General features: G+C 35.7%; 1 protein-coding gene across 1 annotated transcript in view; it reads right to left on the bottom strand.

Annotated features, from left to right (window-relative positions):
- Positions 1 to 24,923, bottom strand: part of PPP3R1 (protein phosphatase 3 regulatory subunit B, alpha) — a 64,116-nt gene that overhangs the window by 5,994 nt on the left and 33,199 nt on the right. The window contains exons 3-5 of the mRNA XM_077766393.1: positions 3,132 to 3,308; positions 1,621 to 1,680; positions 549 to 733 (exon numbers count right to left, since the gene is read on the bottom strand). Of these exons, the coding sequence (XP_077622519.1) occupies positions 549 to 733; positions 1,621 to 1,680; positions 3,132 to 3,308 (422 nt within the window). The remainder of the gene's footprint in view (positions 1 to 548; positions 734 to 1,620; positions 1,681 to 3,131; positions 3,309 to 24,923) is intronic.

Raw genomic sequence — 24,923 nt, 5'->3', positions numbered from 1 at the left:
TAAAATTAGTTTTCTTAGGGTTCCCCATAACTACAGTTATGCCTCTGCTCAGCCCCTGCCCCAGAACACAAGAACTAACCATCAGTAGCTTGGGAGAGGGGGCAGGGAGGAATCCCCATTTACACTGCCTACCTGAGGAGTCTAATACCATGCACAGGCACTCCCTTTCTGTTGTCCTCATAAAGCCAAACTTCTGGATTCCTAGCGGAAACTTCATGAACACCTACCCTCCACAAGTGTTTTCAAACATTTATTTTTGAATTAACCTTTGTAATCTGGGGGACTACCAACAATAAGTAAAAGTTACTAATACCATTCTTGTGGTGTATTACCAGATAATCACTGAGCCCAGGAATTCTTGAGAATAATAATGGTTAGTTACTAACAATTACCACAAGGACTATTTCAAAACTTTAAATATGGGCAATTAGGAAAATCAAATACTGTATATGAATTTCTAGGGCAAATAAGTATAAGGAACTCTATTAAGTAGTTTTGTAGATGCTTTTAAAACCTAACTTTTGAAGAACCAGCTCTTTTGTACTCACAGCACAGAATTCTTCAAAGGATATTCTTCCATCTCCATCCTTATCTGCATTTATTATGGTTTTGTCTACAATTTGCTGTAACTGTGTATCTTTCAGATTGTTCCCCACCATCATCTTCAGCACCTGGAAGAGTTCCCCATTGGAAATATAGCCATCTTTATCCATGTCATAGATACGGAAAGCAACTAAAAAAAAGTAAGGAAAATCAATGGCAATGATAAGGCAATCACAAGTAAATACTTTCAATGAGGAAGAAAACAGTTGTCAAACATCTAGTCTAAAATTGTAACTATGATGATGGCTCCTCCTATTTGATCTTGGCTTCAGGTGCAATTACACAGCTATTACGAGTATGGGTTCTGGAGTCAAGAGCGCTCAGGCCAATTAGCATACCTAAAGGAAAGTTATAACCTTGCTAAGCTTCAGTTTCTGTACATAAAATTGAGACTAATTAAGAGTTTCAACTTCCCAGGTTCTTTATAGAGTATGATGGCACAAATACATGTAAAAAATTGCTTAGAACAGTGACTAAAACACAGCAAAAGCTCAACTGCTATTATTATTATTCTCATTTATACTGAGTTCATTTACAAAGATGTCTGTATATATCCTGTGCCTCAGACAACTATTGAATAAAATGTCTCTCTAATAAAGAGCAGAATAACGTAGAAAGGTACAGATGTTCACTGTAATAGAGGCTGCCTACAGAAACCAAAAGAGTGGACTTCTGGCTAAATATGTATATAAACTAAGTTCACCTAATGACATTAAAACATTTCTTCCCAGTTTCATCAAAAAATCTCTTATCCAAGACCTACAGTTTATATAGCTTCTACCTCAGGAAAAGGATATTCTGTCCTTTCTATACAACTAAAAAGCAACAATGACACTATACAAAATGCTAGTTGCAAATATCCTAAAAGGATTTTCTCCAGAACATACAATTTCTGTTACATATACTAAGGATCTAGAAAAAGTCCTCTTTTAGAATATTTTTTAAAAAGTTTATAATGTAGTATGGGATAGCAGTGGTGTAAGAGGAAGAATGAATTCAGTGAAGAAAAATACTTACACCTCAACTTCTGTTCCTTATCTCCTTTGACACTGAACTGAGAGACTCCCTCAATAAATTCTGAATAAGAATAGAAAGTGTTTACAAATCAGAAGTTTCAATTTTAATATATAGAAAAATACATAGCACACACACACACAAACTGAATATATCCATAAAAGGATTTTTTTTTTTTTGCTGCAAAAGAAAATATTACTAAGCAGTGTTTTAAACTGAAAGTGCCAAATTTGAAACTTCAACAAGGTTCTATGTATTTTTTTAAAAATCTAAACTTTCAGTTCTCTAAGGTCAAATCAATTTGAGCAATATTAAGTAACAGAGCTTACCACTAAAAAACACATTCTTTAAGCTATTTAACTCTTTCTTTTTGGAATGTAACTAGAAAAGAGGGGCTTTTAAAAAAAGATCATACTGGCACCTGGCTGGCTCAGTAGGTAGAGCATGCAACTCTTGGTCTCAAAGTTGTAAGTTGGAGCCCCACATTGCATGAGATTACTTAAAAACAAAATCCTGGGGCACCTGGGTGGTTCAGTTTGGTTGAGTGTCCAACTGCATCTCAGGTCAAGATTTCATGCTTCAGGAGTTTGAGCCCCACATTAGGCTCTCTGCTGTCAGCTGCAGAGTCCACCTCTGCACCTCTCCTGCTCACCACCTTTCTCTCAAAAATAAACATTTAAACATAAAAATATGTTTTTAAAAACCACAAAATGTTTAAAAAGTATATTTAAAAAGATTATACATTGTTTTGTTTCTTCCATTTAAGTAATCTTCTCCACCCAATGTGGGACTTGAACTCATGACCTCATGATCAAAGTCTCATGCTCTTCTAACTGAGCCAGCAGGCACCCAACTGTTTTGTCAGAACAAAAATAATTTTGAATTTCTGGTCCCAAAATTCAGACTCATTTAAATGAAGTTTTGGAAGCCTCGTGAAAATAATTTTTCTTCACTGGCTGTTTAACATTAAGTCTATCATAAAATCTGTTTTAGATCCTCCTTCACTTAAAATTCAGTTCCTAGAACTAAAATAACAAAGTCTGTTGATGACAAAGTATAGAATCAAATGTAAAACTATGCACCATGGTAATTAGCAAAAGCACTATTGTTTTATGTAAAAATCTAGACTAAAATAATCATGTGTAAAATGCTCATGGCCTTATTACTACGGTTTAATTTTTATTGCTTAGTATCAAAGTCTCATTCTTTAAAAATTTCTAAAAATGCAGTTCTAATATTATATTTCCCAAAATGAGACTAATTTTACAAAAACAAAGGAAATACTAAATCTTTTTTTTTTTAAGCTTAAAGGACAGTTTGATCATTTATGATTTGATCATTTATGAACCAAACAGTATAGAATCTTACTTATTAGTTCATTACGGTTCATATACCACAGACTTTGAGAATTAACATTATTATTATAAGATTACCAATAAACACATTTTTAAAAAACTAAATATGCAGACATTTTCATATACAGAACTTAACGTAAGAACTACTGTAATTCTTACCTTTAAAGTCTACTTCTCCATTCCCATCTGTGTCAAATATATCTATTACTCGCTGTACTAAAGGATTCTGTTGTAACTCAGGCAGAGACATGAATTCTTCCACACTCAAGGAACCAGAATTGTCCAAATCGAGCTTCTTAAATCTCTTTCCTAGCCTTTTAATTTCATCAGCATCAACTAAAAACAAACCAAAAGAGGTGGCAAAATTTAAAAAATGATTTTATGAAAATTATATGGGAAAAAATCCAGCAGTTAATCAGTTTAATTTCTAGTTTAATTAAAAATTACATATTCTATTAGTTAACTATTTATAACAGAAAACGTACATAATATTTTTATTTGGTTACCTTTGTGTTTGCCTGCCCCTGCCATAACATATAACCAGCTGTATACTGCACCAAGATATTATAGGATTGCAATGCTAAGCTGATCATGGAGTCAGGTGATTCCTACTAGGCAGGCTAAATCAATCTCTGTTCTGTGCCAAAGTATCTTTCACTTATCTTTTTAAAGTTTAATTTATTTCTAATAGTTCATGGTTTGAACATGGTTCAAAATTCAAAGCCTCCCTCCTATCCCATCCTGTAGACATCCAATTCCCTCCTTAGAAGCAATGTGCCAGTTTCTTGACTATTCTTCCAGAGATATTCTTAGCAAGTATGAGCAAATAAAACACAGCTTTTATGTTTTCTAACCAGAAGAACCACAGCTAACAAAATTCACTTTTCAGTGTTTTAAAGAAAAACTTATTCCTTTAAGAAATCAGACTAATTCATACAAATAATTTTAATCACTGATAATAGAAATAATACAAATATATTAACCATAACTTCTGAAAAGAAATTTTTAAAAGAAAATTAACAAGTCACATGTTGTACACATGTATCATGGCCCACAGCATTAGAGACCGAGACTGCAAACTTTTTGAAAGTTCAAATATATGACATACTCATTATAAGAACTTTCAAGATTTTTTCAATGTAAAAATATTCTGTTAAAGAGAAATAAAAAGTATAATTATCTGCATTACTGAAGTACAGACGGTACAACTAGCTACCAGATGATGCTCTAATATGAAGTAGTTCATATGCAGCTGGTAAAGGGAGTCCTAATGGTTTGTGAGTCAAAAGCGCACAGAAATGTCACTGGCTCAAAGGGATTTTTTTCTAGTTCATTCTGAAGGGAAAAGGGCCAAGTTTTCTCAAATTAAAAAGTGTTAATAAAATAAAATCTTAAAAAAAGGTGAAAACAAATGCCATCCTTCAGAGAAAACAGCAAGTTTAGTGGCTTCAGGAACTTCAAGTCTTTATAACACTGTTATATGGTAAGAAGGGTACAAATGAACCTGATGCAAAGCTAATTCCTCATCTCTCCACCTCTCCCCATCACCAAGCCTCAGAAAGCAATTAATAAAGGGACTGTGCCATGATTCATTATTTAATTTTTACAAAATTTGTTTCTGCTGAAGCAGCTGCCCTCAAGGACCTGGAGGAAGGTTGAAAATAGGAAGCTGGAGTCCTAGTTTAAGGCTAACAAATAAATAGCTATGGTGCTTAATACAAATGCCAGAGGCTATTTATGCTAAAATTTTTAAGATCGTTACTGTTTTTCTAAGTGCTCTGTTACGCTGCATACTTGAGTCTACCCAAACCATACTTTCCCAACATTTGATTCTGCAGCATTTGAGGTTTTCAAGAATACATACATTTTACTGTAAGAGAAATGCCTTTATGATTCAACTAAACATTGCTTCAGATAGCAACACACACACACACACACATATTTACAATAATCCAATCAAAACTGAAACACCCCTCATGAACATATCAACTGCAAAGAGCCTTTTTTATCCCTTAATGAACAGATGATAAAAGCAACTGTTCAAATAAGCCTTATTTTCTAATTTTCCGCGATGAAATTGGATATCCTTACTCCTGGGAGGAAAAAATTTAATAAATCTTAAGTCCCCTAAATGCTTTTCATTTATTTATTTACATGTCTTTCCCTACCTCGGACCAGAGTCCACGACCTTTCAGTGCTGTTCTGTGCACTGCATATAAAAGGTGCTCAAAAAATGTTTTAAATGGACTTTAAGTGCTTCAGATTTAAAACTTACTCATGAAAATGCTACCAGAATTTAGAATAAAACTCAACCTACCAGACATCAATCAGCAAGCAGATCTTTCAGAAGTTTCTCCAAGTTCACAGTTTTTGCTGAAAGCTACTCTCCTCTCCATACATACCAAGGATGAGTTAACTATTTTTTTCTAGTAATCTTTAGTTTTGCCTTACTTTACAACCACAAACCAGAAAAGGTGATGAGGAAACTGAACATAATGGATGACTAAAGTACATTATAAGTGGAAAAGGAAAGACAGTATGTCCCCAAACAGCATCTCATTTAGAATAACTCTAGAGTGGATCATTAACTGGAAAGAGCAAAAGCAGAAATGTAGCACCATAATACTTACGGAAACTGTTAGATTCCACTTTCTAATGCTGGAACATGAATAACAGTTTATAAAGTCACATTCTGAAACTGAAAATAAGGTGACGGATTATGCTTCAATTACCTGGGTAACCCTACTAATCCAGAAGACAACATTCCAGTCTTGACCAATGAACAAGGAATATCAAGAATAAAGATGAATCAAAAATATACTTCTTTACACTGCCAACAGCAATCTTTCTAAAAGTCACATTCATGCTTTTAGAAAGCTTGCTCTCATGCTTAAAAGTCTGTAGTGGCTTTCTAATACATTCAGGACACAAGTCTAAAACCCCTGACAATATTAGCCTCAATTTAAATTTCCATCCTTCTCTTCCCCATCTTTAGCTACAATGATCTTTGCACAATTCTTCTATAGCATAAAGTTCAAGCTTCCATTTCCTTATACACCCTCTGCTGGAATGTCCTTCCCTGAACTCTCCGTTTATGAGACCCCTATCAATTTCTGATTTAGAAAGCGGGAGACTAGGGCACCTGGGTGGCTCAGTCAGTTAAGCGTCTGACTCTCAATCTCAGCTCAGGTCACAATCTCATGGTTTGTGAGTTCAAGCCCCGCTCTAGGCTCTGCACTGACAACATGGAGGCTGCTTGGGGTTCTCTCTGCGCCCCCCCCCCACTTGCTCACTCTCTCAAAAATGAACATTAAAAAAAATCTTTAAAATATGGGGGGAATTAACTGTATATCCTGTAGTTATGAGTATCATTAACTCATTCTCTGGCACAAGCCCTTAAAGCAACATTTAAAATCCATTTACTGTCTTTTGCTTTAAATAGCTTATAAAATATTACAAAATAGTTAATAGCTATTCTGGATGAGTAGTTACAACTTTCCTCAAAGGCAAAGTAATGTGCCAGCAGTGACAATGGCTTTTTAAAAAGCCCCAAAAGTAAAATACGGAGAGAATGACCTCTATTCTAATCTTCTATTCACCACCATTCTCATATACCCCATGCAACCAAAACTCACCTTGAGATTAAGAAGCCAGTGTAATTTGAAAGAAGGCATATATATCTATTCTCCAATCACCCATTTATTTCCTTCTTTCTGTCCCTTCCTTCCTGCCTGGATAACACTGGTTAGTAAAACACAGACTAGATTACTCAGTACTTTGAGGCTAGCTGAACAACTGGAGGAATCTATACTAAATAATTCCAGTATTTTTAAATGGTTAACATGAAGGCAATGCCATAAATATCACTTAAAGCCAAAATCTAAGAAAGCTAGCTTTCAACAATAGACGGTGAAAATAATAATTTAAGGTACGGAACAAAGTGATTTATTTGGTCATTACTGTCACCAGAGAAGCAGTTATTCAGCACTTACACTTGCCAGCATTGTAGACCGGATGTGCTGCAGGATTAAATGTAAGTTAAAGTATGAAACAGAGTCTCCATTCTTGAAATATCAGCATACACCAATTTCCTAAAAATTAGGCACAGATCTCTTAAGTAGATTAAACCCATCTTGGTAGTACCATTAAATGTTTCAGATCTGCACTTGGTACAAGTTAAATACTAAAGAATAAATTCCAACTTTTGGTACCGACTTTGATCAAAGATTTTTCCTACTCCCTTGAAACAGATGGACAAAGGGAAAAAAAACAAACCTCACCCTCTTGACTCATCTTGTGACTCAGAGATCCTCTTTTTCATTATGTTTTGCCAAGTTAGAACTAGTTATTTTTCTTTTTCCAAGGATGGCTTTGGATGGATCATCACTTTTAATAGTTGAAAATGCCTACATATTCAATTTATTACAAAGCATTAAAATATAGAATCTTATAAAGTCATATGCATCTTTCTCTAATTAAACGAAGACACTGAAAAACTGGATTTTTTGTCTGAGTTTATGAAATACAGTTATTAATAAGAAATAGATGGAATGTTTACACAGAAAACACCAAATTAAACTGTTGAGACCTAAGATCAATGGACCCTGACTATACTCAGGGATAAAGGTGAAATCTAGATGTTACTCATTTAACAAGAGATTTTAAGAATCTCATTAACACATAAATTAATTAAGAATTTGCTTTTAGAGGGCCGCCTGGGTGGCTCAGTTGGTTAAGCATCTGACTTCAGCTCAGGTTATAATCTCATGGCTCGTGAGTTCAAGCCCAGCATCAGGCTCCATGCTGACAGCTCAGAGCCTGGAAGGAGCCTGCTTCACATTCTGTGTCTCCTCTCTCTGCCCCTCCCTGGCTCATGCTGTCTCTCTTGCAAAAAAAANATGGTAATAACTAAAGCCTCAATCCCTTTTAAAAAAAAAAAAAAAAAAAAAAAAAAAAAATTTGCTTTTAGAGAGCTCATTTTGCTACAGTAAATTTTATTTTTATTTTTTGCATTGATATTTTTGTTTCTATTTTAATTTCAATATAGTACATAGTGGTATATTAGTTCCAGATGTACAATACAGTGATTCAACAATTCCATACATCACCCAATACTCATCACAGACCAGTGCCCTCCTTAATCTCCATCACTTATTTCACCCATCCTCCACTTACGTTCCTTCTGGATCTCTACAGTTAAGAATCTGTTTCTTGGTCTGTGTCTTTTTTTCCCTTTGCTCATTTGTTTCTTAAAAGTCCACATATATGTGAAATCATATGGTATGTCCTTCTCTCACTGACTTAGTTCTTTTAGCATTATACTCTAGCTCCATCTATGTTGTGCAAATGGCAAGGTTTCATTGTTTTTATGGCCAAACAGTATTCCTCTGTATATACACACACCATCTCTTCTTTATCCACTCATTTATCAATGGACACTTAGGACTCCTTCCATAATTTAGCTATTGTAATAATAATGCTATAAAATGAGGGGTGCATAATATCCCTCTGAATTGGTCCTTTTGTGTTTGGGGGGTTGATACCCAGTAGTGCAATTACTGCTTATAGGGTAATTCTATTTTTAACCTTTTAAGGAAAGGCCAGACTGTTTTCCCACAGTGCCTGCACCAGTTTGCATTCTCCCCAAAAGTACAAAAGGGTTCCTGTTCCTCCACATCCCCATGAATACTTGTTGTTTCTTGTGTTTTTTTTTTTTTTTTTTTTTAGCCATTCTGGCAGGTATAAGGAGATAGCTCATTGTAATTTTGATTTGTATTTCCTTGATGATGAGTGATGCTGACCATCTTTTCATATATCTGTTGGCCATCTGGATGTCCTTTGGAGAAATGTCTGTTCATATCTTCTGCCCATTTTTAACTGGATTATTTGGGGTTTTTTTTGGGGGGGGGGTGTTGAGCTGTATCAGTTCTTTAGGTATTTTGGATACTAGCCCGTTATCAGGTATGTCCTTTGCAAATATCTTCTCCAATTCAGCAGGCTGCTTTTTAGTTTTGTTGTTTCCTTCACTTTGCCCATGACTTTTATTTTGACATAGTGCCAACAGTTTCTTTTTGCTTTTATTTCCTTTCCCTTGGGAGACATATCTAGAAAAATGTTACCATGACCAATGTCAGAAAAATTACTGCCTGTGTGCTCTCTTACAGGATGTCTATGATTTCAGGTCTCACATTTAGGTCTTTAATCCATTTTGAATACATTTTTGTGTATGGTGTAAAAAAGTGGACTAGTTTCTTTCTTTTGCATATTGCTGTCCAGTTTCCCAATACCATTTACTAAAGAGAGTTATAGTAAATTTTAATAAAAACGGTCAACTGGACATATTAATACTAGAGTAACATAATACTAAGAGACAGAAGGTTGCATATTCATTACTCCCTCAGATGAATAAACATAACCATCTCCCTTCATATTTTTTTCTCATTTAGAAATAAGGAATGGAGCGCCTGGGTGGCTCATTGGGTTAAGCGTCCAACTTCAGCTCAGGTCATGATCTCACAGTTCGTGAGTTTTTGCCATGTGTCAGGCTCTGTGCAGACAGCTCAGAGCCTGAAGCCTGCTTCGGATTCTGTGTCTCCCTCTCTCTCTGCCCTCCCTGGCTCACTCTGTCTCTCTCTCCCACTCTCTCAAAAATAAACATTAAAAAAAATTTTTTTAAGAAAAAGGAATAAGAGAGATTCCAAAATAGTATGTAAGACATCTAGGTCTCCAACTGCTAAAGCATTATTATTATTACTACATACATGCCAAGCTACTACTCCACTGTTAGGGTTAAAAGAAAAACAACTCTGAAGTCTAAGTTCTTTTAGGTGATTCTGAGATTTCTCGAAAACAAAAAGAAATAAGCAGAATGGTAGAAAAATAAAGTTTCGGCAAACTTTAGTAACTGTGTAGTAGTCAACAGCAACAAGATTATTCCTCCTTGAGGAAATTCTTTTAAATAGTCAATTTACAGATAATTTACTGGTAGTCTATTAATCATCTAATAATAAAAACAAAATAAATTAAGTCTTTTCAAATCCTAGCAGTAATAATACTTTGAAAGAAACTACTAAATGTAGGAGGATCCTGTTTAGAATCCCGGAAAAGAACTTTACAAATGTCACCAGTTTTTTCACTAAAATATGCAGTTTAACAGTTTGTACCAATGTTAATTTCCTGATTTTGGTAACTGTACTATATGAGACATTAACATTAGAGGAAGCTAGCTGAGGGGTATTTGGGAACTCTTTATTATTGTGACTTTTAAATTTCTCCTTAGTCTCCTCTAACTTATGACAGCTCTTAATTCTTCCTTTGTCTTTTCTGACCTTGAAACTTTTATTCCTGTATTTTGTAAAATGTCCCTCAGCTTGAGCTTGCTGATATTATCTTATGACTAGTATAAATCTGGGCACTCGGAACAAAAATACCATAGAAATGGTATGTCCTTATCAGCACATTGTTATCAAAGGCTTCACAATGTCAATGTCTTTTGCTAGTGATGCTAACATTAATCACTTGGCCAGGGTGGTGTCCGTCAGATTTCTGTACTATAAATCTACCATCTTTCCCTTTGTATTAAAAAATATCAGGGGAGGGGCACCTGGGTGGCTCAGTCAGTTAAACATCCATGATCTCATGGTTTCGGAGTTCCAGCCCCATGTCAAGTTCTGTGCTGATAGCTCAGAGCCTGGAGCTTGCTTCAGATTGTGTCTCTCTCTCTGCCCCTCCCCCACTGGCATGCATGCACACGCTCGCTCTCTCTCCCCAAAATAAATAAATTATTTTTTTAATGTTTGTTTATTTTTGAGAGAGACAGACACAGAGGCGAGTGGGGGAGGGGCGGGGGGGGTGAGGCACAGAATCTGAAGCAGGCTCCAGGCTCTGAGCTGTCAGCACAGAGACTGATGCGGGGCTTGAACCCACAGATGATGAGATTATGACCTGAGCCAAAGTCGGACACTTAACCAACTGAGCCACCCATGCGCCCCTAAATAAATATTTTAAAAATGTATCAGGAAGGGGGGACAATACTCTGAGACTTTGCAGATATCTTATTTTTCCTAAAACTCTAAACTAATTTTAGCATAGACAGGTGGCTCTGGTGTGCAAGATTTATTCACTATGGTATTTGCTTAATAATGATTTTTTTCTCCTCTCTCCTTCTACATTGAAATGTTCCTATTTAAGAAAAAATTTAAAACTGTCCCTTCTCCATTTATTTCTTTATTCAATTACTCATATTAGCATAGATTCACAGAATACTTATTCTATAAACTAAAATTCAATAATGTCTCTGTCAGTCAAATTTTTCCAGCTTTGTTTAGTTAGGTACCACTTCAGATTGGCTCCTGTATGACTTTTCAACAACCCCCATTTTGAGCATTTCCATAATTCCAGCCTCTGGAATTCCAGCCTCTTGACTACACAGGATATTTTCAAGAATTTTCTTTTTTGTATGGCAGAATATTTAGAACTGTATTATAGAATGAAAACTATTAGGAAAGATTACTCTAGTAAGCAATCTCAGAATCACTATCTTAGAAATATTCTGGAAAGAGCCATCAGATATGACAAAATAACCTATGGAAAACAGGTACTGAATAATTTTTATAAAGACTACCACAAGAATAAAGCATTATAGTGTCATCAAAAGAAGATATTGGGTGGTTCCTCAACTTAAAGTTTAATTTCAAATTTCTATTAAGGTTTTTTTATAAAATTTATCTCCTACAAAGGTAATAAGTGAATTTTCATGTTATCCCAAATAAGATGCAAAAACCACCAGAGGGCGCAGTAGAGATAGTCACAGATAAGCAGCTGGAAAAAACACCCAAATTCTGTACTGACCTTGTATATGGACTAGCAGTTTAATATTTATATTCTACAAGGTATAGTTTAACAGACTAAAGCAAAGAAAGAACACGACCAATATTATGAGAAACCTGAAAAAGTATTTTATGAAATATGAACACAAAGTCACAAATTTGTGCCGTCTTTTCTTACAAATGAAAAACCTACATATACTTAAAAGGTCTAGATTTTAGCAATATATCATAGTTTTCTAATGTAAGAGGCAAGGTGCATTTCTGGTGTTTCTAGATTATAATTTCCATGTAATTTTAAAATGAAGTTAATTGTCAAATAAAAAACTAGACATCACCACCAACAAAATAATTATCAAGTTATAAAACGCTAATAAATTTTAAGCGAACTTTAATAACTAACATTCCAAAAATATATTATTAAATACATAGTTCTACAGGTTTTGACAAATGAATACACTTACATAAGCATCACTACAATCAAGATAAAAGCACATTTCCATCAGCCCCAAATGTTCCCGAGCCCTTCTGCAGTCAGTCACGTCCCCTACCACCAACTACAGGTAACCACTGTTCTGCTTTCTTTCTGTAACTGTGTCTAGAATTTCATATAAATGGGATCATATAGGTGTAATCTTCTATCTTCTTTTTCTCATCTAACTTTTCACATTAATTCAAGTTGTTTTTATTTTTTTTAATGTTTTATTTATTTCTGAGAGAGAGAATGCACGTGAGCTGTCAGAGAGAGAGGGAGACACAGAATCTGCAATAGGCTACAGGCTCTGAGCTGGCTGTCAGCACAGAGCCCGACGCGGGGCTTGAACCCACGAACCATGAGATCATGACCTGAGCCGAAGTCGGACACTTAACTGACTGAGCCACCCAGGTACCCTGATTCAAGCTGTTTCATATGTCAGTAGCTTGTTCCTTTTTATTGCAGACTAGTATAGCCCACTTTATAGATATACACAATTTTTTTAATGCATTCATCTGTTACTAAACATACCTGTTGTTTCCTGTTTGGAATTATTAAAAATAAAGCTGCTAAGAATATTCATAAAGTCTTTTTGTAAACAAATGTTCTCCTGGACTTGCAGGGTCATAGGGTAAGCTATATGTTGAGCTTTCAGAAACTGCCAAAAGGTTTTCCAGAACGGGGCAACATTTTACACTCTCACCATCAATCTATGAGAACTCCAAGAACTCCACATCCTAGTCAACACATGGTATTGTCAGTCTTTTTAAGTTGAGCCATTCTAGTGGATGGTAGCAATATGTGATTAGAGTTTTAATCTGCACTTCTCAGAACTAATGATCTTGAGCATCTTTTTCAAGTGATTATTGTCAATTCATCTATCTTCATCTGAAAGGTAACTGTTGAAATATTTTACCTTTTTAAAACTGGGTTGTCTGGGGGTGCCTTGGTGGCTCAGTTAAGCGTCTGACTTCAGCTCAAGTCATGATCTCACAAGTCATGGGATCAAGTTCTGCATGGGGCTTCTCTGCTGTAAGCACAGCCCACTTCGGATCCTGTCTCCCTCTCTCTGCCTCTCCCCTATTCATGCTCTCTCAAAAATTAAAAACAAAAATGAAAATAAAACTGGGTTGTCTGAAAGAGTTGTGAAATTCTCTCTGTATACTGACTGACACAAGTCCTTTTGTCACATGTAAGTAATTCAAGTATTTTCTCCCAGTCTGTAAGCTACCTTTTCATAGGTATCTTTTAAAGAGCAAAAATGTCCAATTTTGATGAAATCCATTCTTTCTTTTATGATTCATGTTTTATGTGTACTAAATCTTTGAGTAAACTCAGCATGAAGATTATCTCCTACATATTCTCCTCAAAGTTCCATAGTTTTATAGCTTTTATGTTTAAATCTATAACCCATGTAATTTTTACATATGGAATATTGGTAGAGGCAAATTTCTATTTCATATAGAAATTGTTACATTTTGTTAAAAAGGCTCCCTTAAAATGGTATCTTTGACACATTTGTAAAAAACCAACTACACATATCAACACTGTACAACTTAAATTTATACAATGTTATATATGTCAACTATATTTCAACTAAAAATTTAAAAAATCATATTATATATTGACCAGTGAAACTACAGTGTATTTGTTAAAAGGATAACGGAATATTATGAAGAATTTTATGCAAATAAAGTTCTACATCTTAGATTAAATGGAAAAATTTAATCCAAAACAAATACCTCAAACTGACCCAAAAGAAGTAAAAAATCTTAATAGTATTTTATCTATTAATGAAATAGAATTCTTATTTAAAAATCTCCCCACAAACAGGGGCGCCTGGGTGGCTCAGTTGACTGAGCACCCAACTCTTGATTTCAGCTCAGGTAGTGCTCCCAGGGTAGATCAAGCCCTCCACTGGGCTCTGTGCTAAGCATACAATATATATTTGTATTTATATGGATCTATATACCCTCTACTGTTTCAAAGACTTGTCCATCTTATGCCAATACCAGTCTTACGTTTTATAGTAAATACTTAAATCAGGAAGGACTGTCCTCATACTTTGTCTTCTTTTTCAAAACTATTCTAGCTTTTCTAAGACCCGTATGTTTCCATGTGGAATTAATAATTAATTTGGTAACTTTTACAAAAAGCCTGAGAGTTTGATAGGGGTTGACTTGAATCTATAGACCAATCAGAGCAGAACTGATACCTCAACAGTATTAAGTCTTCCATTTTATGATGTGGTTATCTCCATTTAGATCTTTTTAATAATTTCTCTTAGTAAGGCTTTATAGTTAAATGTACTAATCTTACATATATTTGGTTAAATGTGTAACATGAATATCTCATTTTTATTCTTTATATATGGTATTTTTATCAGTTTCACTGCTCAATTATTCATTGTAATTATGTAAAACTTCCAGTGATTTCTGCATTCTGTTCTTGTACAATATTGCTGAATTCACTTATTTCTAGTAACTCATGATTTACTATGCATACAATGACATCATCTAGAAATAAAGACAACATTGTACTACTTCCTTTCTAATCTGAATATATTTTATTTCTTTATCTGGACTTAATGTATTGACTAGGACTTCTATCTAGTAGTATACATGTATGTACATACGTATGTACGTACATATGTATGTATGTATTCTGAAAGAGAGAGAGAGACAGAGTGAGGAGAAAGAGAATCCCAAGCAGGCTCCGAACTGTCAGTGCAGAGCCTGATGTGGGTCTCAAACCCACGAACCATGAGATCATGACCTGCCCATAGTACAATTTTAACAACACTGGTTCAGAGTGAAAAACTATGCTTTTTCCCCAATCTTAAGTGGGATGCATTCAGTCTTTCATCATTAAGTATGGTGTTAATTAAAGGGTTTGGTTTTTTTTACAGGTGCTTTACCAGAGTTGAGTTAGTTCCCTTTTATTCCTAATTTGCTAAGCATATTTATCACTGAACTGTCAAAAGATTTTGCTACATCTATTGCTAAGATCATGTTTCCTTTATTCTGTCCACATGTTTTTAGTTAAAATCACAGTGAGGATAAATTCCACCTGGTCATGTTTTATTGTCCTTTTTACAATACTGCGGGATGTGATTTACAAATATTTGAAGATTTTTACATGTACATTCAGAAAGTTGGTCTAGTTTTCTATATTTTTGGTACTGCTAACAGTGTAATAAATGCTAGCTTTTATTTTCTGAAGGAATCTGGATGATGACTTGTTTCATTAAATGTTTGTTAGAATTTACCAGTAAAGCCATCTGGCTTAGGGTTTTCTTTGTGGGAAGATTTTTATTTTAGAGAGACAGCATGCTCAAGGAGAGGAGAGGGAGACAGAAAGAGAAAAGGGGGGGGGAGGGGAAAGGGGGAGGGAGAGAGAGAGGAGGGAGGGAGGGAGGGAGGGAGAGAATGAAGGAATCCTAAGCAGGCTCCATGCTCAGCACAGAGCACAATGGAAGGCTTGATCCACCTGGGAGCATAATCTGCGCTGAAATCAAGAGTTGGGTGCTCATTTGACTGAACCACCCAGGCACCCTGTTTATGTGAAGACTTTTAAATAAGAATTCAATTTCATTAATAGATATAATACTATCAAGATTTTTTACTTCTTTTGTGTCAGTTTTAGGCATTTGTTTTGGATTCAATTTTTCCATTTAATCTAAGGTGTAGAACTTTATTGGCATAAAATTCTTCATAATATTCCTTTGCTATCCTTTTAACATCTGTAGGCTCTGTAATGATTTCAGTTCTTTTGTTACTGATACTGGTAATTGGGTATTCTTCTAAAATGTTTCTTCCAAATGTGAATACTGTATGTTTCACAGACTTCCTCCTATCTCATAAAAAGACATGATCCAAAATGATCCACCACACCAGAACTCACTCAGGCAAATGAATGTTATCCAAAAATGTCCAAATAAGCTACACAGTTAAAATAATCTTAAAATTCTTTTTTAAAATTGTTTGCAGAGCTAACAGATTAAGAAAAATATTGTCATATAATATAAATTGTTGGAATAAACCTTAGAGATGAAAACTCAAGATGAGGAAACAGACTCCGAGACTTATTTAAGTTGCCAAATGCTGTAAAGCTTAATGGCAAAACTGAGTGACAGCATTTCTTGAAATACTTTCTAATCTAATTTCTTTTCCTATGTTAGTTCCATTTGAATAGTTAGTACAGAAGATTAAGCTAAGAGATATTAAACACTGCTGTTCCTCAACCTGCATTTTCAGGCAAGTATGGACAAAAGAGAACAGTAAGAATGTTCTCACCTCAAAGAAATAAAAAAACCCCACAGATCTGAGATGTTCTCCAGCTTATACAATACTGGTTTTCCTACTTAAGGTGTGTGTCTTGCTGTTGTTTTTCTCCTTTTGGTTTATCTACACTGTGGTTCTAATAAAAATAGACAATTAGCTACTGAAAAAGCAGTATTTAAAAGATCCTAAAAACACATCTTCAAGTTTTCTCATTATTATTAATAACCAAGTCATACTTTTCTTTTTAAGTCTATTTTGAGAGAGAGAAAAGGTGAGAGTGGGGGAGGGACAAAGAGCAAGATGGGACAGAGGATTCAAAGCAGGTTCCAGGCTGTCAGCACAGAGCCCGATGTGGGGCTCAAACTCAGGAGCTCTGAGATCATGACTTGAGCCAAAGTCAGAAGCCTAACCGACTGATCCACCCAGGCGCCCCATATACTTTGTTTTTTTAACCTATGTGTACACTATATAGGCCAGTAACATGCCTTACTGAAAAGACAAAGCTCTTAAAGATTTCCAATGTTTTGTGAGTCAAATCTAATCCCAACCCATTCATTACACATCATATTCTCCAGGTTTTCCTGGAAGGAGGTCAGGGNACAGAAAGAGAGAGAGAGAGAGAGAGAGAAGAGAGAGAGAGAGAGAGAGGGAGAGAATATGAATCTCAAGCAGGCTTCACACAGCACAGAGTCCGACACAGGGCTCGACTGCACAACCCTGGGATCATATTCATATGTTATGCTGCATTTAAACACTTAGTTGCACTTTTCTTTAAGCTTTGTATCACTCTCCAACTCTCCCCAAAATATGAAATTTTAAGAATGCATATTTAAGAGTCTTCTTTTACTTTTAGCACCAATTATTCAAGATTTTATGGTTGCTCCAGAGCTTAATGTGGTTTGTCATCAGTAATGTCATACTACAGTCTCTCCTTTTCTTGATTTGCCTTTTACCTAAAGAAATTCCCAGAAGGAAAAAAAGAAAAGAAATTCCAGCACACAATTTATATAATGGCTTTTCTTTTTTCTTGAAGACTCTTTACAGATAATTCTGGCTTCTTGCTCTAATGTGTACCAACTTCTTTCTAGGCCCATAGGAATAGTTGTTATCCTGTGATTTTCATTGGTGTTTTAGAGATTTGGTTTCATGGACCTCATCTTCTTTCACTTCTATTTCATTTCTCTGAGTACATATTCAAGAACTTATGAAAGGTAAATTTCCCAAAAATCCTTAAATTTCTGAAAATTTTTCGTCTTTAATTTGATTTCACACCTGAATAATCATTTAGCTGGTATCAAATTCTAGATTTAGGAACTCAGAATCTTAAATAAATTGCTCCACTGCTTTCTATTATCTAAGAAATCCAATGCCAATAAACTATTCTTTTTAGGCAATTTCTCCCCCTAGATCTAGCAGCTGTTAAGATTTTCTTTTTACTCCTGGAATTTTAAAATTCCAAAGAAGTTGAGACTAAAGTCGATCTTATTTCATCTAAAATTCTTGGTAATCAGAATGCTCTTTCAATCAGAAGATTTGATTTTTCAGGTGAGGGAAATTTTCTCCTATTTCACTGATTAGTTTTGCTTCTATTTTTATCTACTACATCTCTTGAAATTTCTTTTAGGCAGTTACTATTACTCTCTGTATTTGTGCCACAAAGCTTTCTTTTTTGGTATATTTTTCCTTATTCTTTGTTCTAACAATCTGAAGGAGATCCAAGAATTTATAATACTTCTGCTAACTGGATGGCTAGGTCTTTTCACCAGCTAAAGTAACGGACTTCTCTTTATCAACTACAAAATTATTCTAATTTGTAGTAGGCTCACAAACTACAACAGTGAGACTTCACTGTTAAGACTACAAATTTTTAAGTGCTGCGATACCAACACTGGATAGTCTAGCACCCTCACTTTTTTATTTTTGCACCCTCACTTTTTAAGACTACTTCTAAAATCTAATTTTTAGTGTTTGAGAGAGAGAGAGACAGAGAGAGGCAGAGACAGAGAGTGTGCACAGAGGAGGGGCAGAGACAGAGGGAGACACAGAATCTGAAGCAGGCTCCAGGCTCCGAGTTGCCAGCACAGAGTCCAACGTGGGGCTCAAACTCACAAACCATGAGATCACAACCTGAGCCGGTCAGACACTTTAACGGAGTGAGCTACCCAGATGCCCCAAGACTACTACTGCAAACCAAAATATTTAGGACCAGAAAACAATCCAGGGATCTGTAGAAGAGGGACATATATAAAAGCAAATCAAGGTAACAACTCAAAACCTAGATGTTCAAGTCAGACACTATACTTTAGAAGACTTCTAAATCTTTTTTTTTTAATGTCTATTTATTTTGAGAGAAAAAAATGCACATGAGCAGGAGAAGGGCAATGAGAGAGGGAGAGAGATCCCAAGCAGACTCCACACTCAGCACAGAGCCAGAAAGGGGCTGGATCTCACAACCCTGGGATCATGACCTGAGTTGAAAACAAGAGTCCGACACTTACCTGCTTAACTGAGCCACCCAGGCACCCCTAGAAAATTTTTTATCCCTCTCTTCATTGCTCACCTCTAAGCCTTTACTGAAAGAAAGCAGAATACAACTAGTTCTCAGTGGACTAGATAAAACAGAGTTCAGGATCATTAAATAATTAAGTAAATGGTAAATCACAGCTGGTAGATTAAGAAACATGAACTATGAGACATGAATTTATGAATATTTTAATCAAAGTAACAAATACAGTAGTCAATTTCAAAGTTAATCACAAAAAAAGTTTAGTAATAAATAGCTTTGGGGCCCCTAAGCAGATCAGTTGGTTAAGTGTCGGACTTCGGCTCATGTCATGATCTCACATTTCCTGAGTCTGGCCCCACATTGGGCTGCAGCTTGGAGTGTAAAACCTGTTTCAGATTCTTTGTCTCCTTCTCTCTCTGCCCATCCCCCACTCACACAGACTCTCTCTCTCTCTAAAAAATAAACATTAAAATTTTTTTTAAATAATAATGGCATTTTAGGAATAAAATGTTTTACTATTTTCACCTCTGCACATTCAAACTGAATTTACTATATATAAATATTAAAAAGGTTTCCTCCAAAGAATTCTGAGATGATGAATAAAGGTTTGACAGCCAACCAGAAACCACGCTTTAGAACACATTATTATTTAAAAACTGAATGAAATTACGTTAGTCCAAATAAGGAAAAAAGGTACGCAGAAAAAGGAAATTAACTTTAGATGAACTTTTTCTCTGAAAAAGTTTTGTTTTCATAACAAAGAAAAACTAGACCTAAAGAATATGTACAGGTAAATTTCCCTGAGACCATCTGATTGAGAGCAAAAATTAACAGCACAAAGTCAGTATCTCTACACTTTCAGGTAACCTGTAAATAGTCAAATCAGAAACAAAATTGCTTGACTATGAGACTGTTTACTCAAAATGAGAGCAGAGTCCTATAGGCTAATGATGTCTTCTAGGTTTCTACAGATAGTTCCTTATGCAAAAGACATGCCTTCAGAATCTGCCAAGCTTCTCTTGGGTCACCTTCTAATGAAAGAAAATTTGTTTATTTTATTCATCTACATTCAGTCTACAAAATAAGCCCTATGTTTACCAATTTTATCAAAAACATTCAGAATTCTACTGGTTTATCAGCAGTAAAAATTAGCTGAATCTGATTTTCCACACATACCTCCAACTATTCCATTTTAGTCCTCTGCTTAAACTATCTAAAGTAGTATCTTGCACTCAGTCACTTTTCCAAGATACCATGCCAAGTAACAACTAAGGTCCCAAATGTGAACACATCACCCAATAGAGTATATATTTCCTGGTCTACACAGGTTGGCCAACAGACAACAAAGTAACAATGGCCTAGAATAATGCAACTCAGGAAGAAGTAAACACTGAATTGAGAGACACTCATAATAAAAGAATACTTATCTACATATTAGACAATCCAGTTTTGCCTAAAATCATTCACATAAACACAAACATAACATTAATCTTGTAATATTTACTATAAGGAAGAGTGTATAGCATTGTGATTTAAAATATAACTATGGTGTGCCTGCGTGTGCCTTGTTCCATTAAGCGTCTGACTTTGGCCCAGGTCATAATTTTAAGGTTCAGGAATTCAAGGTCTCTGCTGTCAGCACACAGCCCACTTGGGATCCTCTGTTCCTCTCTCCTTGTCTGTCTCTTCCCCGCCCCCACTCATGTACTTGCACCCTGTCTCTCTAATATAAACAAACAAACAAAAAAAGACTCTGGAGCATGACTACTTGAGATCAACTCATGGTTTTGTTACTTTTCCTACTGTTATGTGACCTTAAGTCTGTTATTGAAGGTCTCTTTGCCTCTGTTTTCTCATCTATATGACATGGAAAGTAAACGTCTTTCATGAGGCTATTGTTAAAGATTAAAAAGGTTAAGGGGCGCCTGGGTGGCTCAGTCGGTTAAGCGTCCGACTTCAGCTCAGGTCATGATCTCACGGTTCGTGAGTTCTAGCCCCATGTCGGGCTCTGTGCTGACAGCTCAGAGCCTGGAGCCCGCTTCAGATTCTGTGTCTCTCCTCTGCTACTCCCCCACTCACACTCTGTCTCTCTGTCTCCCTCTCTCAAAAATAAACATTAAAAAAAAAATTAAAAAGGTTAATATATGGGAGGTACTTAGAATAGTGCCTGACACATGTTCAATGCCATATAAGCATTTGTTGTGATTATTTATGAAAATAAATGGGGTGACTGGTAACCACTGGATTTTCTTAAAGGTACAGCCTTTAAAATTATCCCGGTAGTTACCTATGTAGTCCAGCTCTGAGCTCTTACTAGCTTATCCAGTCAACATATTTATTCAGCATCTGTTCTATGCCAGGTATTGCACTTACGCTTTTACTGTCAATGCCTCAATTTCTTTATTGGTGAAAATCAGCTTATTATTAAAGCTTGCTGTGATGCATATGCCATACTTAACTATAAATTAATTTTACTTCTCATACTACTTTTAGTTCCTTCCCTCTCCTTTTTTCCATTCATTTGAGAGAAAAAAAAAAAAAAAAAACCTCTCTGGGGCGCCTGGGTGGTTCATTCAGTCAGTTGAGTATCTGACTCGGCTCAGGTCATGATTTCAAGGTTCATGAGTTCAAGCCCCATATCAGGCTCTCTGCTGTCACCATGGAGCCTGCTTCTGATCCTCTGCCCCCCTCTCTCTGCCTTCCCCTCCTTGCGCTAATATTAAAATAAAAAAACTTTTAATATCAGAAAGTTTCAAACACATACAAAGATGAGAGATTAGTTTAATGAATTCCATATACCTATCATCCAACTTTTCACCCATTAACATGTGAGAAATCTTATTTATACACCCACTTCAATTATCTTACAGCAAATCCCAGACATATCATTTCCTTTTATCTCTAAAAAATAATTCTTTTTAAAAACATCACAACACTACTTGAAAAAATATTAATTAATAATTAACTCCTTGATATTAAAAAATCATGCTTCAATTTTCCCAAATGTCACAAATGATTTTACAGCATTTTTTTAATCCATCAGGCTTGGCAAATGAGCAATGTGTCAATACAATGAAGTTTGCCTTAATAATAACAGTTTCATTAGAGTAGTAAAAAATAAAAGCCAGATTGCAGCCAGCCAAGAAATTAGCAGAAATAAGGAAATGGATACTATGTGAGCATAACTTGCTAATTAAAAGTTCTTGTCTTGGTCTTGACAACAGCATAACATCCAGAATACTGCTGTTCTAAATTAATGACACTGGCAAACACTTTATAGTACTTAGTAAGTTGCAGGCATTGTTTAAAGCAGTTTACATGTATTAACTAAATCTTAACAAGTCTATATAATAGGTACTATTTCCATGCTATAGATGAGGAAACCAAAGTTATTAAAAAGTTAAAAAAACTTGTCCAAGGTCACAAAGCTAGTAAAAGGTAGAGCTAGAATTTGAACTTAGGTATACAGTATTTATCATTAACCTGTAGCGAGACTTCTTTTTCGTAATATAAGTGTTTTTGTTAGTTTTTGATATGATCTATTAAATTTCTTCACCACTGTTAAATTTAGAAATATTTACTATGTCTTCATCTCTAGGGTATTCTGAGATTCAGAATTATGCTCATTATGAAATTTAACACATTTAATCTGTCACTACAGATTTGTACAGATTTAATCTGTAGTGACAGATTAAATGACCTGACTTGACTGGAAGAGTAAAATTTTAGTCTTTGATCTATGTTGTTTTGTTTATTGGCTGGGCTATTTTCTATAGTGTAAAGAGGCACTATTCTTACATTTAACCAAACTATGCAACTGCATTTTGTCAGTAGATGTTTCATTACTGCCTTCTTTTACTCTAAAATCTAATACTATAAATCATTAAAAGTAAATTAAAGTTGGGGCGCCTGGGTGGCTCTGTTGGTGAAGCATCCGACTTCAGCTCAGGGCATGATCTTACGGTTCGTGGGTTCGAACCCCGCATCGGGCTCTGTGCTGACATCTAGCTCAGAGCCTGGAGCCTGCTTCAGATTCTGTATCTCCCTCTCTCTCTCTGACCCTCTCCTGCTCACGCTGTCTCTCTCTCTCTCTCAGAAATAAATAAAACATTTAAAAAAAATTTTTTTAAGTAAATTAAAGTTGAAAAAAAAGAAATAAGGAAATGGAGATAACTGCACAGTATATGTTCTTTTTTTGAGAAGCTCAAATAGAAAAAGTGAAGAAAAACTAGGAGGTACATGAAGGATCAGAATGAAAGCATAGCTGATTATATGTGTAAACTGAAGAGATAAAGAAGCTTAAGACATATAGGAAAAGACAGAGAAACAAAATAAGGTCCTATTGATGAGATTGGATGAGGTTAAAAGGACAAGTAAAGAGGCTAACCTCAAATAAGGGGGTATAATCCAAACTCTGACACTGACAGGAGTCAGTTAAGCATGAATGGGACTGGGAAAATTGGCAGGCAGAGGTAGAAGGTGGAGGGGCATAAGGAGGACAATACTTAAAATGGTTTCAGGTTTCTTAAGACTCAGAAGACAAGGCATTGATTAAAAGCAAAGTACTGGAAAGGATCATGTAGGGGATCTGGATAGAATGTTGAAGACCAGGATGGAATTTAAGGAGACTGAAAAAGAAACAGGACCAGACAGGTAAAGAATTAATCAGCATTCAAATATCTATATAGCTTTCAAAACCAATTTCAAGCATCACCCCACCCACAAAAAGCTCTTAACTTCTTTAACCAAAAGTAGTTTTCCCTCCTTAGAACTTTTGTTTCTATTTTTCATAATGGTTTACTTGTACTGTAATAATTTTACCCAATAGCCAGACTGTAAGTACTTTGTGGTTGCTTACTTTCTCCGTATATCGCAAGGTTGAAAATAGTACCTTACAGAATATAATTTCTAATCTTCTTACCTTTTTTTAAAATTTTTTTAATGTTTATTCATTTTTGAGAGACATGGAGCATGAGTGGGGGAGGGGCAGAGAGAGAGACACACACACACACACACACACACACACACACAACTTGAAGCAGGCTCCAAGGCTCTGAGCTGTCAGCACAAAGCTGGACGTGGGGCTTAAACCCACAAACCATGAAATCATTACCTGAGCTGAGTTGGACATTCAGCCAACTGAGCCACCCACACGCCCCAAATCTTCTTACCTTTTTTAAGGTAAATACTAAAAGAACAAAACAGACAGTAACTACCTGAAGAGCTGAGACCACTCAAGCTTGGGACAATTACATAAGGCCCCATCAAGAGCACACAACTGAGGTGAATCTTGAAGAGTTGAGAAGGCGTGTTATCATTTAACCTGAACTTACAGAGAAGTATAAATAGTGAAGCGCCCCAAGAATCAGTTTTAACAGGGGTACTGGGGTGGTTCAGTCAATGAGCATCCGACTCTTGATTTTGGCTCAGGTCACGATCTCATGTTTGTGAGTTTGAGCCCCATGTCCGGCTCTCCACTGACACTACAAAGCCTGCTTGGGATTCTCTCTCTCCCTCTGCCTCTCTGTCTCTCCCCAGCTCCTGCACTCTCTCTCTCTCTCTCAAGAATAAATAAATTTTTTTAAAAATTAGTTTTAACATTCTTATCTATAATCATAGCTATTCACAGATAACACTAAGCTCTTCCAATAATATAAAGAAGTTTTTTAGGGGCAACTTGGTGTCTCTCAGTCAGTTGGGAGTCCCCACTTTGGCTCAGGTCATGACCTCACGATTCCAGAGTTCAAGCCATGCACTGGGCTCTGCGCTGACAGTTCAGAGCCTGGAGCCGGCTTCCGATTCTGTTTCTCCGTCTTTACGCCCCTCCCTTGCTTGCACTCTGTGTCTCTCTCAAAAATAAAT

Source organism: Crocuta crocuta, unplaced genomic scaffold, assembly GCF_008692635.1.
Source record: "Crocuta crocuta isolate KB4526 unplaced genomic scaffold, BGI_CrCroc_1.0 scaffold113, whole genome shotgun sequence".
Lineage (NCBI taxonomy): Eukaryota > Metazoa > Chordata > Mammalia > Carnivora > Hyaenidae > Crocuta > Crocuta crocuta.
The sequence above is the reverse complement of the archived record's forward strand: the minus strand, read 5'-3'. Positions and strand labels throughout refer to the sequence as shown.